This window comes from Eulemur rufifrons, chromosome 15 (genome assembly GCF_041146395.1).
Source record: "Eulemur rufifrons isolate Redbay chromosome 15, OSU_ERuf_1, whole genome shotgun sequence".
NCBI lineage: Eukaryota > Metazoa > Chordata > Mammalia > Primates > Lemuridae > Eulemur > Eulemur rufifrons.
The window spans coordinates 94,040,837-94,056,558 of record NC_090997.1 but is presented as its reverse complement, the minus strand read 5'-3'; the positions used below and the strand labels follow the sequence as shown (position 1 = coordinate 94,056,558).

The following is a 15,722-nucleotide window of genomic DNA, read 5'->3' as shown; positions in this document are numbered from 1 at the left end:
AAACAAAGTGAGTTATGAAATTAGTAAGACCTGATTTGTTTTGTTAAGGAATGCCATCCGAAGGTCAGATTTTGCTCACAAAATTCTGATGTGAAAAACACTACTCACACCAGGAATTAAGATCTCACGTGCAGGGAAGAGAGTGTCCAAAACGCCTCCCTTCCACATCGCACCCACCTGCTTCTCTGGTGACTGATTTATTTTTAATCTTTTGTTTTTGCAAGTTAGTGCCGGCATCGGAGCCACCCTCTGAGATATGTGAGAAAATAGAAATGGAAGCAAAGGAAGGTGAGGAGTTACCGGTGAGAAAAAGAGAAGGACACGAAAAAGGTTAAGAGAAATGGTGGTTTGAAGTTACTTAGCATGTTGGTATCTCCCATAATGCACTTGGACTATTTTGATAACATCGGGCTCTGAGGCAAAACTTCTTAAGGATTTTTCTGCCAGAGGCCATTTGGGGGGGGGGCAGTGAGGCGAATTGTAGATTGGAAAAACAATTACTTTCCATCCCCCCAAAAAAGCTTAGAGAACAAACGCAAAGTGGGGGTAGAGGGCAGACAAATTGAGTTGTGGTCTGTCATAAGTCTTTCCGACTGTGGATCTAAGAGATATCTGAGGGGATACTGTTAATAGTAGAAAGTTGATCTTTTTCAAAAATTGTATCCTAAAGTTACTTTGAAAACTGGAAAAAGACACATGCAGTCACAGTAACCAAATGTTAAAACCTACTGAAACATCATGACAAAGAGTGGCAGCAAAGGTGGCTTTGGCTCAATTCTCTAGGTGGTCCAGGTGAAAAACATTTGTCCGGCCCGAATTTCCAGGGAGTTCAAACATTGCACGGAAGAGTGACCCAGGGTGAAACACTGAACCCAACTGCAGCCTGAGCTCTCTGCTGAGCTAGTTGTGCCTGTGTCCTCTGGCAGGAAACCTTCCCCGAGGCAACTACAAAAACACCCCATTGGTCTGACTCTAGTGCTTCCTTGGATTAATAAAACTAGATTTGGCCAAATGGTTCCTCCTGACTCTAAAAAAGGAAAAAGAAGGAATAGAACAAGAAGGCTAGATGATGAAAACATGAAGTAAAGCAGCTGTCGGATCACCAAAAGCTCACAGGATAGCATTTTACGTCACTCACAGTGTCTAAATTTCAAAGTAAAAATGCTATCTTTAATGGAAAAAAAGAAGGAAAGGGCAATTAGTTTTGGTATAATGCCAAACTTTCAGAAGTTCAGAACATTTGTGTGCAATAGAAGGTGTGTGGAGAGAGGCTGGCCCCTGGACTTCCATTCGTAGAGTCTGCTCTGTGTCTCACCTCGTGTTAACGACATGCGGAACATGACAACTATCAACAAAGAATATTAGGTTGCAGTATCAGCCCTTCTCATAGTAACCTCATTGTCCTGAAACAAGCATGCCTGTCGGCAGTTATAAGGGTAGGTTTCTTAAGAGCTACTTAATTATCTTTTATCATACCTTATAATTCAAAATATGTCTTGAACTCATCTTTTAAAGTATGTTAAATCCCTCTCAACAAGTCCCAACTTAGTTGTTTTTCTCTCTCAATTGTATATTTGGGGACTTTCTTTGTAGGCACACAGTTTGCCATTTATGCCTAAGTTTTCCTTAGATAAACTATTCCCTTAAAAAAGGAAAAGCTGATCGTAACTTCCCACGTTGTATGAGTGTAACAGTGGTCTTGCCAGTGTTCAAGTTCAGCTTATCCTTCTAGTCATTTTTATGGAAGTCCCTGGAATGTGGGGTGGGAAGAGAGGGGGGAGATTGCTCCCATACAGTCAGGTGGGCTCTTTAAAGGAGCAACGCTGGTCAGGGCGTTGCTCTAGGTATTCCTGCTTAAAACTCTGCCCACCACTCATCCCAGCTGTGCTCTCCTCTGGGCTGCGCTGCCTACATCCCTTGCAGTTCCCCTCTGGGTCCAGCTTTTGCTTCTCCTGGACCCTGTACTGGGCACCCCTTTCCCCTTCATTTGCCTGAAGCTTATACATCCCTCACGTCCCAGCAGACTTCCCTTCTGGGCAGGGAGGGTCCTGCCTGCCACCTCTCCTGGGGAAGTCCCATGGCCCCCTTTCCTTACCTTCCTGACTCCTTTGATGAAGAAGAACTCAGTTTCCCGAAAGCAAGGGGAGCATTTAATGTTCACTGCAGAAGCCCCAGTTCTGGTGCAGAGTAAAGAAGATAAAGGGTGCTCCATAAACATGCGTTTAATTGAACAAAATGGAACTGCGGGAAGGGAAACGGAGCCCGCTCTGCCCTCCAGGTGCTGCCACCGAAACATAGCCCAGGAGCTGAACTGTGGGCTCAGAATGAGACTTCTACAGAAATGCCTTTTTAAATGCCACTTGGAATATATATTACATCCTTCTCTCAGAAGGCCTTTCCTCCACATGTTCAGAGCATCCCTACAAGGTAGGGGTGAGCAGGGACTGTCCCTATTTTACCGACAGAAAACCAGAGGCCCCCAAGAGGTGGAATGACTTGCCTAGCATGGTCATGGGTGCATGGGCAAGTTCTGGCACCCAGAGGGCCTGACGGCCAGGCCAACATGGCTTTCTGCAGACATGGTGTCTTCTAAAAGGCATTTATCATTTTTTTTTTTTCTGTTCAGAATTAAAGCAATCAGGATTAAACTCCTGTGCAAGTATTTGATGGTCGAGGCCTGGTAGAATACGGCCACCATGTCGTGCTCTGCTGATCCCATTAAGACACTGGCTTTGACTTCCCATTAGTGTTTTACATTGTTCTGAGACAATTACTAAAATTTGTCACATTGCAATTTGTTTGGCTGTAAAGATTTGACCTCTGAAGGAAGATGCACTAATGAATGAGGTTTGAGGACATCAGGGGTGACAGAGAAGGAAGCTCACTAGAACAGCAAGGATCAGAGAAGCCGTGCTCTTCTCTGTACAAGTCATAAAACACAGTGCTTGAAAGAGCCAACACGTCCTCCTTAGCTAATTACGTCTAATGATATGTTCTTGGCTTTCTGGAAGTAAGAGGCAGGGCACGCACCCGGACCATCAGTAACGAGCTGCTTTATAAATGTGGTTGGAAACACACTCCAAGCTGCCCAGGGCCTAGCCCTGGGTCACTGTGGATAATTTACAGGTGTCCTATTCACCCTCCAAGGGACCTCTGGTTATTAGGGAGGCTGAGGAAACATCTCGGGAAGCTCACTTTTAAATATAAGTTAGCAACTCCTCTTCTCTGCGCTTTGCTAAATCTCATTCTTTGCACTTAATTTGCACAGGGCCTGCTGCACAGCAGGGAAATCCTTTGAAGGCTACAACCTCCTCCAAGCAGGGTAGGTTGTCAGGCATCCCAGGCCAGGGCAGAAGCAGGGACTGCTCCAGTCAGAGCCCTGTCCTTCTGCCAGAGCCATCCTCCCTGGGTGCCTGGCCTCAGGCGCCACTAGATCAACACTCCCTAGCAGGTGCTGCTGCTGCTCTGGTGCGCTAGCTCTAGTGGGCCTGTGAGTACTGTTATCCTCGTGGTAGAACAGGGAAGTGCTAGTCAGATGGCTGATGGCCAGAGGTCTCCAGGCTGGTCAGATCTGCCCTTGCAACCACCGACAGATTCCAACTGTGAGCACAGACCTAGGCCAGCCAGAGGAGAGCAGGAATCTAAGGACCATCGGTTTGGGAGTGGGGCACAGTGACAGGAACACTACGCTAATGGACCACTGGGGAAGAGAATGCAGAGAACTTGAAGCTAGTAGTTTAACAAAGAGAGGCTCTAACTAAAAACATCAATTTGAAGATTTGCCTTATTATCAGAAGGCTGCAGCTGCTGAATGAAAAACAGAATTCTAAAATACCTCATCAATATCAAACATGCAAGGCTTAGACTAATCAACTGGAGTGCAGTCATGCATTAACGATGGAGATATATTCTGAGAAATGTGTCATCAGGCGATTTTGTCATTGTGTGAACATCACAGTGTACATAAGCAAACCTAGATGACATAGCCTACTACACCTCGGCTATATAGTACAGTATACTCTATTTCTCCCAGGCTACAAACCTATATGGTATGTTACTGTACTGAATACTATAAACAACTGTAACATAATGGGAAATATTTGTGCATCTACACATAGAAAAGGTACAGTAAAAATACGGTATCATAATCTTACAGGACCACTGTTATATATAGGTCTGTCATTGACCAAAACATTGTTATGCAGAGCATGACTGTATTAAAAAGGTAGACAGAGAGGCTAACACTAGCTCTTTGAATCCTATGCATTACTCTACCACTAAGTTATTACCAGAGTCCTGTGCAGGTTCAAATTGTACAAAAATGTGCAATAAAATATTTATGTTAAAATACCCATCTCTTGCCTTCTTATTTGTTTCAACACAAAATCTGATTTTTCTTTCTTTCTTTTTTTTTTTAAAGAACTGTCAGGACAAATGGCATCTCATTTCAAAATAATTCCAAGTTTTCATAAGATTTAAGGTGGTATTGGGAAGAAATGAAGTTTCTGTCCAAATATTTCAAATTTTGATTCCTCTGTAGCACAAATAAATGTATTAAAAATGTCTTTTCAAGGACAGTTGCACTACCTTATAAATAAAGGTAGATTTCTAAACTAATTGTTCATTAGAAGAAAATGAAAGAAGCATTAAACTGGAAAATGTCTTACCTTGAAAAGTTGAGGAAATGAACATGTCGGGTGAATAAATAGGGCTGTTCGGCAGTACTTATATTTTTAATCAGTTCCATCTATTAAAAAAAGTACAAAATTAGCATATATAGGATCTAATTTACCAAGCCATATTAAGCTAAAGGTTATCCATCCAACTCCTTCCAACCCACTTATTACCTCTGGACTAGGGCCGAACCAGCTATGCTGTGTGCAACATTTATGAACTTTTACATAAGGCTTCTTAGTGAATAAAACTGTGCTATCCAAATTTGTAGTCCTGTATCTAATTTAGTTAATTGTTACCATGAAAACCATGTGACAGATTAAGTCATTTCAACCGGAGAAATCAGTGTGTCGCTGTACCAAAATGCAAAAAAAGAGAATGCCTTCAATCCCCTCCTTAAAGTCAAATTGAGGAAAGAGGTTAATGATTGTCTTATATTTCTATAATGATATTGTTGAGATACACAGAAATATTAAAACTACTGCTGCAGAATTTTAAAAGGGGAATAAAATGAGGTACCACCTCATTAGTTTTCTCTTTGATTATAAAAATTTATAAGGAAAATATGTCATAGGAAACACACAAACCCCCAAATGCCTTGGTTTTTTGGTGGGTGGTCGCCTGAATTATTTATTTGCAGTTATCAGCAAGGCAAAAAGTAGTTTATATTCGTATAAACTAACTTTTATGGTCTTCTGGAACATGTCACGATACAGAAAATGTTTAATAAAATCTGTTAGAAATTCCACGCATTCTTATGACTCCCTGACTTCCTGAATTCCGCTTTCCCCAGATTTTCTAATTGGCCCCACCAAAATGGACACGCTGTGGAATTTCTTGAAAAAGCCTGGTTGAAGATTGCTACTTTGGATGAAGATCAGAAGTGCAGCATTTCATATTTTATGTAATAGTTCAAGTTGAAAACTAGAAACAAAGCCCGTCATTCATGTGTTAACCACAGTAGCAACAACAACAATGAAATAAGAGTCTGGAACTCCAGGTTTGTCTCAAACATGACAGAATACCTGGGTCTGCCTTGTTCCCACATGTCTAACACAGAGGCTGACACATACATAAGTGCTTGACAAATATTTGTTCAATGAATTAACTCCAACTAGCACATGCTTTATAGATTGCTACACTAGGATCTCAGTGCCTAAACCCTTTAATTAGATATTCATGCTCACAATGATTGGAGAAATTAAATTGAATTTTAAACGTAAATGACTTGCAGTTCATAAACCCTGTGCTTCTGTTAGTCAGCGGCAGGCACAGTGAATAATGGTCTGCCTGTCCCCAAGCTTGCGTATAAAAGGAAATTCAATCCTGCCTCTTTATCTACTGTTTTTCCTCCACACACCCCCTGCATGTGCTTATTTTTGGTAGTAAAACATCCTGCTTGGTCACATTGTTAATTTTGATTTTTGATGGATTTACCAATGGAATTACAGATTTGGAAGCACAACCATAGGTAATTTATCCTTACGGATGTCGCTTAGAGAAATAACTCTTGACCATATATATGTTTAATCTAAAGGCCATTAGTGCTTCAATCTTTAGATTATTTTTATTCAGCTATTTCCCTGCATACATACAAGAAGTCCCTCTAGTACTGAACAAAAAAACTGGAAGAGCAGGTCAGAAGGAAAACCACTTCTTTACATATTCAACATTATATTATATTCTCTAAACACACGTCAATGTGTTAAATTTAATGGAAGAACAGTAGTAGTTAGATGTTGAGAACAGTGTCATAATAGTCATAAAGCTGTCTATTTCACAAGAAAAAATGGATTAGCAGTGACAATGTATAACTCTTGCTAGACGTATCTTTAAACACAGAATGAAGGTATTAACGCTCATGTTTATTGCATTAGCTCAGTGAGGGCAGAGAGTATATTTCAGCTCTCAGCCTGGCTGATCTTCACGAATGCTAAGACTTTCTCCATTTCCAGTGACAAGCAGTGGGCTCCTGAGTTCCTACTGCCATCGCCTGGGGTCCCTTGCCTGGTCCTCCTGCCATGGCCAAGTCCCGCCTTTTCTCTTGCCTTAAGCATATTTTGCATGAGTGGCATCGTGGGTGCCGATGGCACTACTGAAATCACCACTGAGACCAGCACTCCTCTTCCTGGCTCATGCAGGACTACTCCTGGCTTTTACTCTGATTCCACTGCATACATTCATTCATCATTCATTGAGCACTTATTAGGCACTGAAGATAAAAACATGAGTAAGGTGGGTGGGCAGTCCCGTAAAGAAGACAGTGGAATGTGTCCTAATGGTGCTCCCCAAATCCACCATGGCTGCACCCACGCTCTTGATTCTCATCCACTTCACTCTTTATCCCGCCTAATCCATCTCTGGTAAGAGGCACCCTCTGTATTCCCACCTGCAGTCCAGGTCTTCCCTGGACTCCCACATTCAGTCGCTTGCTGAGTCGTGTTAACTGTATCTGTGCCATCTCCCTCAACTGGCTGGTGTGGCCAGACAGACTCAACCCCTCCATGCTGCTTCCTCACACCAAAGCCTGACCAAGTCCAAGCTCAGATTTAAGTTTCCTCTTCTGGAATGTTCTTCCGCTTCTCTTTGCATGTCCAAATCCTAACCGCTCTTTACCTCTGCCTAAAATGCCTATATCCTCCAGGTAGTCTTTCTGGGTCTTCATTCAACACCCACGATCTCCACTCTAGGTCAGGCAAGTTACTGCCTGGGACTGTGGCTATAGAGAGAACAGATTTGGTTCTTGCTGTTAGGAAGCTCAGAGTCTTGTGGGCGAGGTGGACTAGGAGGCAGGTACAATCATGTGATAACCACCCTGGGGGAGCAGAATGCACGTAGATGAGGTACCTATCCCTCCTGCTGATGAAGAGGTACTGCTTCCCCAAGGAGGTGCTCCCGAGTGGTTCGGAAGGGCCCATATGAGTTAGTCAGTAAAGAAACGGATTCGCAGCATTGCAGACAGAGTGAACAGGAGATGCAAAGGACGGAACAAAATGACATTGGTATTAAGAAACTGCAGGAGTCCAGTGTGCCGGAGGTCGGGAATGGGTCATCAAGGTAGCAGGTGAGATTAGAGAGTTAGGCAGGCTCCAGGTAACCGAGGGCACTGCAGGTCATGGGAGGGATTCTGACATTCATCCTGTGGGCAACTGATAGCCAGAAATTTTTTTCCCTCCAGATCTGAGGGCAGGGTGGGGAGTGTGAGGAGAAGGGTAAGGACTAGAGACAGAAGCTCAGCTAGGAAAACTGGGCAACAATCCCAACAGCAAGTGACAAGGGCATGACCTAAGGCAGCAGTTCTCAGAGTGGTCCCCAGACCAGGAGCAGCACGATCACCCTGGTCTGGTTAGAAACGGCTTGGTTTTGAACATCTTTGGCCAGAAATGAGGCAGCCTTCTTTGACCTCCTCCAGCACTGTGTCTGAAAATTTTTCAGGATACGCACTTTCTACTGTACATTGTACTTGAGTTTGTGCCCTAGGTTTGAGCTAGATCGTAAACTGTGTAAGGGTTGGAGCCATGCTTTATTAATCCTCTAGAAAGCCTATCACAGGAACCTGCACAGAATATATGCCCATTTATATGGAGTGAAGCTATCACCTTTAGAAATCCTTTTTCTGCAGTCAAGAAATGTACAGCTAACTGAGGACAGATTCTCTAGTACTCAGGCAATGATTTTAGCCTTCCTGGGACAAACCTGTATGTTCATTATCCTAGTGTCACACAGAACAGTTTTACCATTATATTAATAATATCCAGGACATAATAACACCAAAAAAACTCCCCTTTTCTGAGTGCTTCCTGGGGGCTATGCAATGCACCAAGATGCTCTTATACACCTCCTCACAAGGATAAAATGTATAGGTTAAGACACTGCAGCACAGAAGGCTGCAGGGATCACTTAAAGTTTCACTGTTACAGGAAAGAGGAGCCAGGATTGAAATCTGAGTCTTCCAAATCCCCCAACCCTGCTCTGTATCACTAGCTGCAATCTACTCACCATTCCCACTGATGCTTGATCTATACGTAAGCTTTTAAGACGGGAGAAGAGGGTTGGTCAGCACAATATCTCTGGGGAATAGAGATGGTTTATGGGATATACATTTTCTACCTTTCCTGTGATGTGGTGAAAAGTGGAAAGGAAATTCTGACAAGTGGGAAAGTATTTAGAAATAATACAAAAATAAAAGCTTTAAAATACCAAGGAGAATATTCTTTAAAAGTTCTAGATGGGAAAATAGAGTATATCCTAACAAGAAAAGAAAATGAATTTTAAATACTAAAAAAAAGATAACTATGTAATGGGATGTATCTAGAAGAAGACGTTAAATCACAGTGTGTCAGGAAGTAGTTTCTAATCTTTTGCTTTCAGCCTAACTGGCTGGGATAGCAGAGCAGAAAACCTTTACCTGCAGTTCTACTGACACAGTCAGACTTTGCTCCTGACTTCTTTAGCACATGCTTGTCAGCAGTGATGGTTTCTAACCCTACTTAGGTCTCAATTGTGTCACTAATGAACTAAGATGTCCTATAATTTTGCAAAGCATTTTATATGAAAGAGAGGGCATGTTTTTAATACATCAAAGCAAATTAAGGAGTATCTCAGAGGAGGACTCCTTGGGCCTTTAACCTCAGAGGCTGCGAGGATGGCTAGAGGCTGGGGTTATCTTTTCCTCTCCCTGGAGTCTGGGAAAGCCCTTCTAAGCGGGAGGTAGGATGGTCTGTGGGAAGTCGTCAGTGCAACCCATGCCTGCAATGAAGAAGAGGCCCACCAGGGGGAGCAATGACATGAGCAAGGCAAAGCTGCTGGGTCTGAATCACAGACAAAATCAACCTCACGGAGAAACATGTTTTATCATCTCAGGCCTTGTTGCTTCCTCCTCCTTTTTTTCCTTCTCTTTTCACCAAGTTCTCATGAGCGGACTCAGTTTTTGTCCACAGGACTCTAAGACAAGACCCTGCTGGCAGAGCTGGGTGAACGCACCCCCGCGGCGTGGAGAGGAGGAGGCTCAGCCTCTTGGTTTGACTCTGGGTCCAGTGGCAGCACCTCCCGCGCCTGTGGACACTGTCCCTGCTCCGTTAAAGTCAGGGAGCGCTGAGGGTCTTCCTAAAAGAGGCTGTTCCAAAGCGTTTCAAGCAAGGGAGAGATTTCCTGGGATAAACGTGCAGGCTCCTGAGGAGACAGCACTTAAAACTTCAGGGAGAGAGAGATGGCGTCTTCAGAGGTTTGAGATATTCTCAGGCGACGGAGGAATTTTCCTTGCTTAGTGGAGGATTCACTTTAATAAATGGAAAACTTTCTAGTACTTAGAGCCTTTCATGCAATGATTCTTCACTAGATCGTGCAGGAGGATCTCCTTGGGAGTTTTTCCCCCAAAGATACCAATACCCAGGCTCTGCCCTTATGAATCCAACTCTGTATTCTGCAGTAGGACCTAAATACTGTGGAAAAGCTCTCCAGCAGATTTTGATGCCCATCATGGTTAAGAACCATTTTTTTAATGGCTTCCCACTGTCTATTGAATAAAATTCCAATTTTAAGCGTAGCATTCAAAGTTCTCCAGCACTTCACACCAGTTCACTTTCAAGTCCTATTTTTCCACATTATTCTTATTTTTTTTATTTTATATTTTTACACAGGGTCTTGCCCTGTTGCTTAGGCTAAAGTGCAGTGGCACCATCATAGCTCACTGCAATCCCAAACTGCTGGGCTCAAGTGATCCTCCTGCCTCAGTCTCCCAAGTAGCTGGGACTATAGGCACATATCACTGGGCCTGGCTAATTTTTCTATTTTTTGTAGAGACAAGGTCTTGCTCAGGCTGGTCTCGAACTGCGGACCTCAAGCCATCCTCCCGCCTTGGCCTCCCAAAGTGCTATGATTACAGGGGTTAGCCACCATGCCTGGCTCACATTATTCCTAATTTATATTACATTCTAATCAGTTTCCTGTACACACTTATTCTTCCCTATAAAGTGGGATGGTAATGCTAATACTTTCCTAATAATGTTACTTTGAGGATTAGACAATAAGGTGCACAAACAGGCAGTGTGGTGTCTGATGTTCAGTATAAACATTAATAGTAGTTCCTTAATAAATATTCATCCAAGTAAATGAATAAACAATGAAAAATCTGCTTCACAAATGAATGAGTGACCTTTCTCGATTAAACAGAATCCAGATGACCATGCCTTAGGGAAGCCTCAAAGGAATCCCTATGGTCTCTAGACCTTTTCCTAATCTAACATGGTTTCTCTAGATGAGTTTCTTTTTTGTAAGTCTCATTGCTTTGTAGTCACCATTCAGACTTGGAACTTGCAATGGGTAAAAGCAATGGGAGATAGAAGTTTAAAATATTATAAAGAAATACTGTTTTGATCAAGAGGCTAGAGCAACCCAAAGCACCCGGGCACAGGCTCCGTCTCCTCCACCCTTGGAATACTCTTCAAGGTTTTCATCATTTGAATAGCTGCTGAATAGAGTCAGAGCAAATGTGAAGTTTATAGTGAAATAGTAGCCTTTACTGGTATGACTGGGGGAAGGCTAGTCCCGTATTTTGCAAACCGTGAACTGGAATTCTGTGGGATGCAAATGAGTCACAAGTACTCATCATAAGTCCCCTGACCAAAGAAGACCAGAAAACACTAGGTGAAACCCAGTTAAACAGATTTTTTGGTTTTGTTTTTAATTCTCAAAGTCTTTGAAATGTAAATAATCATTGTGAATTGATTCATTTGGGAAAAGGCATGTAGCGTTTCCCAAATTTATTGAACCATGGTATTTTCTGTCTTTCATTGTCTTAGGGGATTCTCAGGAACACACCTAGGGAAATGCTGATAGGGTGGTTCTGACAGGGCTTCTTAGCCTTGGCTGCATCATAGAATCTCCTGTGGCACTTGATTTAAAAAAAAAAAAAAGCTTTCTGGGCTCTACCCCAGAATCTCCAGGAGAAGGGCCATTGCAACTTGAGGTTTTAAAAGGCTCTGCTGTGATGCTGCTGAACAGCCAGAGCAGACACCCACTGCTTTGTGAGAATGGCTTTTGGATGCAGGAGGGCCTCAGTTTAAGGACAGGTGCCACAAACGGTCATTAAGTTATAGTATGTTTGGAAAGTGACTTAATCTGGTTGTATTAGTTGTCTCATCCCTAAAATAAGGAATCATATTCACTCACTCGTCTATTTCTAGGTGCAAAAGACTTAAAGGAAATAATGAAGTAAAACAATTAGCATGTAGTAGGCGCTATAGCCGATTTGTAACCTTCAGTTTCAATAGAAATAGAAATAGTAAAATTATTTGCTGTCTCAATAGTTTTAGCTCTTCTCCAACAAGAATGAAATGATTATGGATTCTTATATTCTGTGATATGCCCATGGCACTCTGACCTTTATTGTACTTACAGCAATGTTCTGAAGATAGTATCAGACTATTAACAAAAATGGTTATAAGTTTTTCTTAGCAATCACATTCCAGGTTTTCTGAAAAAAAAAAAAAGATTCCCTATCTTTCAAGAACTATACATAATCTTCATTTTCCAAGAGATCATTTAAGCCAGCCCAAGAAACTGAAATCTGGTTTTAGAGCATAAATGAAATGATGTCATTATGGGTTTTTGCATTATATGCTGTGCAAAGGTCCAACATTTGGCCAGCAGCCGTTGTCCATGCTCTGCTGCTGAGGCAGAGTTTTCCAAAATATAAACTTCAAAGGTGTTTCTATTTCTATAAGGACAGATGTAATGGGATTTTTATAGGCATTCTAACATTTGGTGTCTTCATGCTCCCTTCCCTTTTTAATAATCCCTTCAGTATCTTGTTCCATTAAATAGACTTTAACAATTTAGCTGTGAGAGTGTGAGAGTGTGTGAGTGTGTATGTGTATGTGTGTGTGTGTGTGAGAGAGAGATATGACAGCTACTCTCCAGAGAGGAATGCATGTGTGAATTTGACCCTGGCTCAGAGAGGTGCCTTTGTGTATGAATGAAACGATACAGATAATTCCAGTCTTAAAAAGGGATACTATTCTAAAGTTCATTTGTAAGTCAGTAGTTTGGAACTTGGAATACATTTTCTCATAAAAGAAACGCTCTACACAGTGGATAGAGTCCCAGAACAGCCCACAAGAGCCTGTTTAACTCATGCTGCACCTGAAGCAGAACTGTTATTGACTCTAGAGAACAATGATTCCATGGGAACAAATTTTCAGAGTTCGTCTGTTTATGGGTGAGAACCAGTGACTGTAAAATTTTCACTAGTCTCCTAAATCAATTCCCCCTGATTCCTCTAATAAATTACTAAGAAGAGGAGCCATTCATACCACAAATGATTTCTTGACTCTATTAAGTTAAAATAATATTTTTTTCTCTGCTGTTTTATGCACTTTGAAACTTTAGTAAAAGGGATACACCAAACAAGGAAAAGAGTTTCCCTAAACATTATTGAATGACTTCAGACTTGATTTCTGGTCATTTTGTTTTCTGGTGACTCTCTTTGCACGCCAGAGCCAGATGAGCTGGCTGCAGACAGGCAATCGTCACTGTTGTTATGTTTGTTTTTACGTCAAAATTATATATTTGTTTTTTCTACCTTTTATTGTTACCTTTTCCTTAGGTCTTTAAAACTTGTCTTATAATTTTATAGGAATACTGAATAATTAAATAATGAAACATATTCTAGGTCACACTGACCACAGGAATCAGAAATGTTTCAACTACACAATACACAGATTATGCTAGAAGTTATAAAAATATATCACAGAATCACAGGGCTGGAAAGAACCTTACAAAATTGTCTAGTCTATTCCCTGGCTTCCAGACAAGCCAACCATTCCAAAGAGATGAGAGCTAACCTATATTTTAGAGGAGAAGGATGACTTTGTCTTTAACCCCTTCTGGATCTAACAATCTATACACTGTAAATTATCATTGATTTTCAATCCAAATGATTCCATTCACAGTCACAATTGAATTTTACTTTTTTATGTTTGCTCATTATAGGAAACAAAGTATTAATAGGTTCATCCATGCAAAATCTCATGCCATATTTAAATATTATATTTTGTGTTCTCTCTTCCAGGACATTCCTGAACATCCTAACGTCTAATCCGTTAGTTACTAATGTCTTGCTTTCTCTCAGTGTTGGCACCCTCCCCAGCAGCGGGAACTTGAATCTAGCAACTGTGTTTTATGAGGCATCTGAGAACTGAGCATAATTTCCACATCTATGAATATTTAACTATAATCTGATAAGCAGGCCTTAAAAGTTAGATTCAAAAGAAAATCAAATTTAATAATTCTCATAAAACTGCAATAACATGGGCTGTTTATTTATCTTTAACTTTCTTTCAGGTAGTTAAAAGGGCATCACCAGCCTAATCATATTTGCTCTTCAGTCAAGCAGGGAAACCAAAGAGAACTTGTCCTTATTAAACAAAGTTATACATAGAAGGTGATAACCTTAAATGCCACCAAAGATAATTTTTTCTATGGAAAGTCTGCTACAGAACCTACAAGAGGTAACCTCAAAATTGGTACTGGTAATGACTATTTAAACTTGGTACTTAGAGACTCCTTAATGGCAGTTTTCAGGGGAACAGGCATTTTGATCTTTATGTAATGGAAGACGCTAAATATACTGACACTGACTTTAGAGCAAGTCCTGTGAACTTTGTTACTGTCTTACAATAGTCCCACTTTCTCCCCAAGATAAAGGAGAGAGATGGGATTGGAAAATTAGAAGTGAGAGTCCCTTGGTTTGTGAGGTTCTGAATGTCTTAAAGGTGAGGATTATGTCCGGAAGAAATGGACATAGGTGGAAATTTTCATAATTATGATCTCAACCTGATGTGAACCCTGTGCCCTGTTTATTCCCCACACTCATGTACCGTTTGTTGGGTAGCTGCTCATCCTAAGCATCTAAGGGCATAGAAGCAAGTTTTTGAGACCAGGCTGACAAACTTGAGCTTGTAAAATGATGGTTAGGACCCTATGCCTAACCTTTCTGCGTTAGCAGAGCAGCTCCATGGAGACTGTCACCCCTACCTCTATATTGGTGTATCAAGTAAAATCAGCCTTCATAGCTTCCTAGTATAGGACAGCACTCCTGACCAGCCATCAGCATGTCCACTGTATGGCTCAGCTACATTAGGGGAAAATTGTTCCTGCGAAGTGGAGTAATTCTTTTCTTAGAACTGAACGCTCTAAATGTTGCTCTGGAAGCCAACGATCCTCTGAGTTCACCATAACAGGTAAACTTGTATCTTCCATCAACCAATCAGATTCCTGGCCCAAAGAGCACCTTCTCTTCACTATAACCATAAAGATTTAGGACACTAGTGAAAAAATGCAGAGGAAAAAATATTAAAAGAAAATTTTCTCATTTTGACTGAGAAGGCGCCGGCGTTATTTATAGCTCAGTGGTGTAACTATTTGAGATGTATGTATTGCTAATTTTAGCTAAATAGACAATACAAGTGCACACCATCCTGCATCGGTCCTAATAAAAGTATCCCTTCAGGGAGACTTCCTGGTTTATAGAGTCCCTGCAGAAGCCTTAACTTCAATTTACTTCCACGCTCTGGCAAAAATACAGCATGAAATTGAAACTCTGATCTTCATTTGCAGTAGTTTGAAGGATGTCCAGTGAAGCACCCACTAATTATACAAATGAGTTGAAGCAACATACAATTTAACAATGGGCAGAGTCAACTTACTTGTTCATTTTTAGTAAGCCTGGTTTTGTTGTGAATGTCTGATGTGACCAAATTAAATCCGTGCTTCTCTGACAAGATTCTCAGAAGCAAGACCACAGTACGGCTCCCGCATTTGCCCACTCTGTTATACACCACCTGGCTTGGGAAAGGTAGTACCTGGGAAAAAGAACAAGAAAACAAGCATAAAACGTCCGTGTGAAAATATTTATGATGCTTCCCTCAATTTCAGAACAATAAACACTTGATAAATCTAAATGAAAAGGGTCTATGTTGGGTTAATGAAAGAACAGAAGTGATGAACAGTGTTAATCTTCATGGTATAACTGGAGAGAAATGCTGGTC

At 41.4% G+C, this 15,722-nt stretch overlaps 1 protein-coding gene across 1 annotated transcript in view; it reads right to left on the bottom strand.

The window, feature by feature from the left end:
- The window catches only part of UST (uronyl 2-sulfotransferase), a 280,136-nt gene that overhangs the window by 102,216 nt on the left and 162,198 nt on the right, over nucleotides 1–15,722 (bottom strand). The window contains exons 3-4 of the mRNA XM_069488442.1: nucleotides 15,381–15,536; nucleotides 4,668–4,747 (exon numbers count right to left, since the gene is read on the bottom strand). Of these exons, the coding sequence (XP_069344543.1) occupies nucleotides 4,668–4,747; nucleotides 15,381–15,536 (236 nt within the window). The remainder of the gene's footprint in view (nucleotides 1–4,667; nucleotides 4,748–15,380; nucleotides 15,537–15,722) is intronic.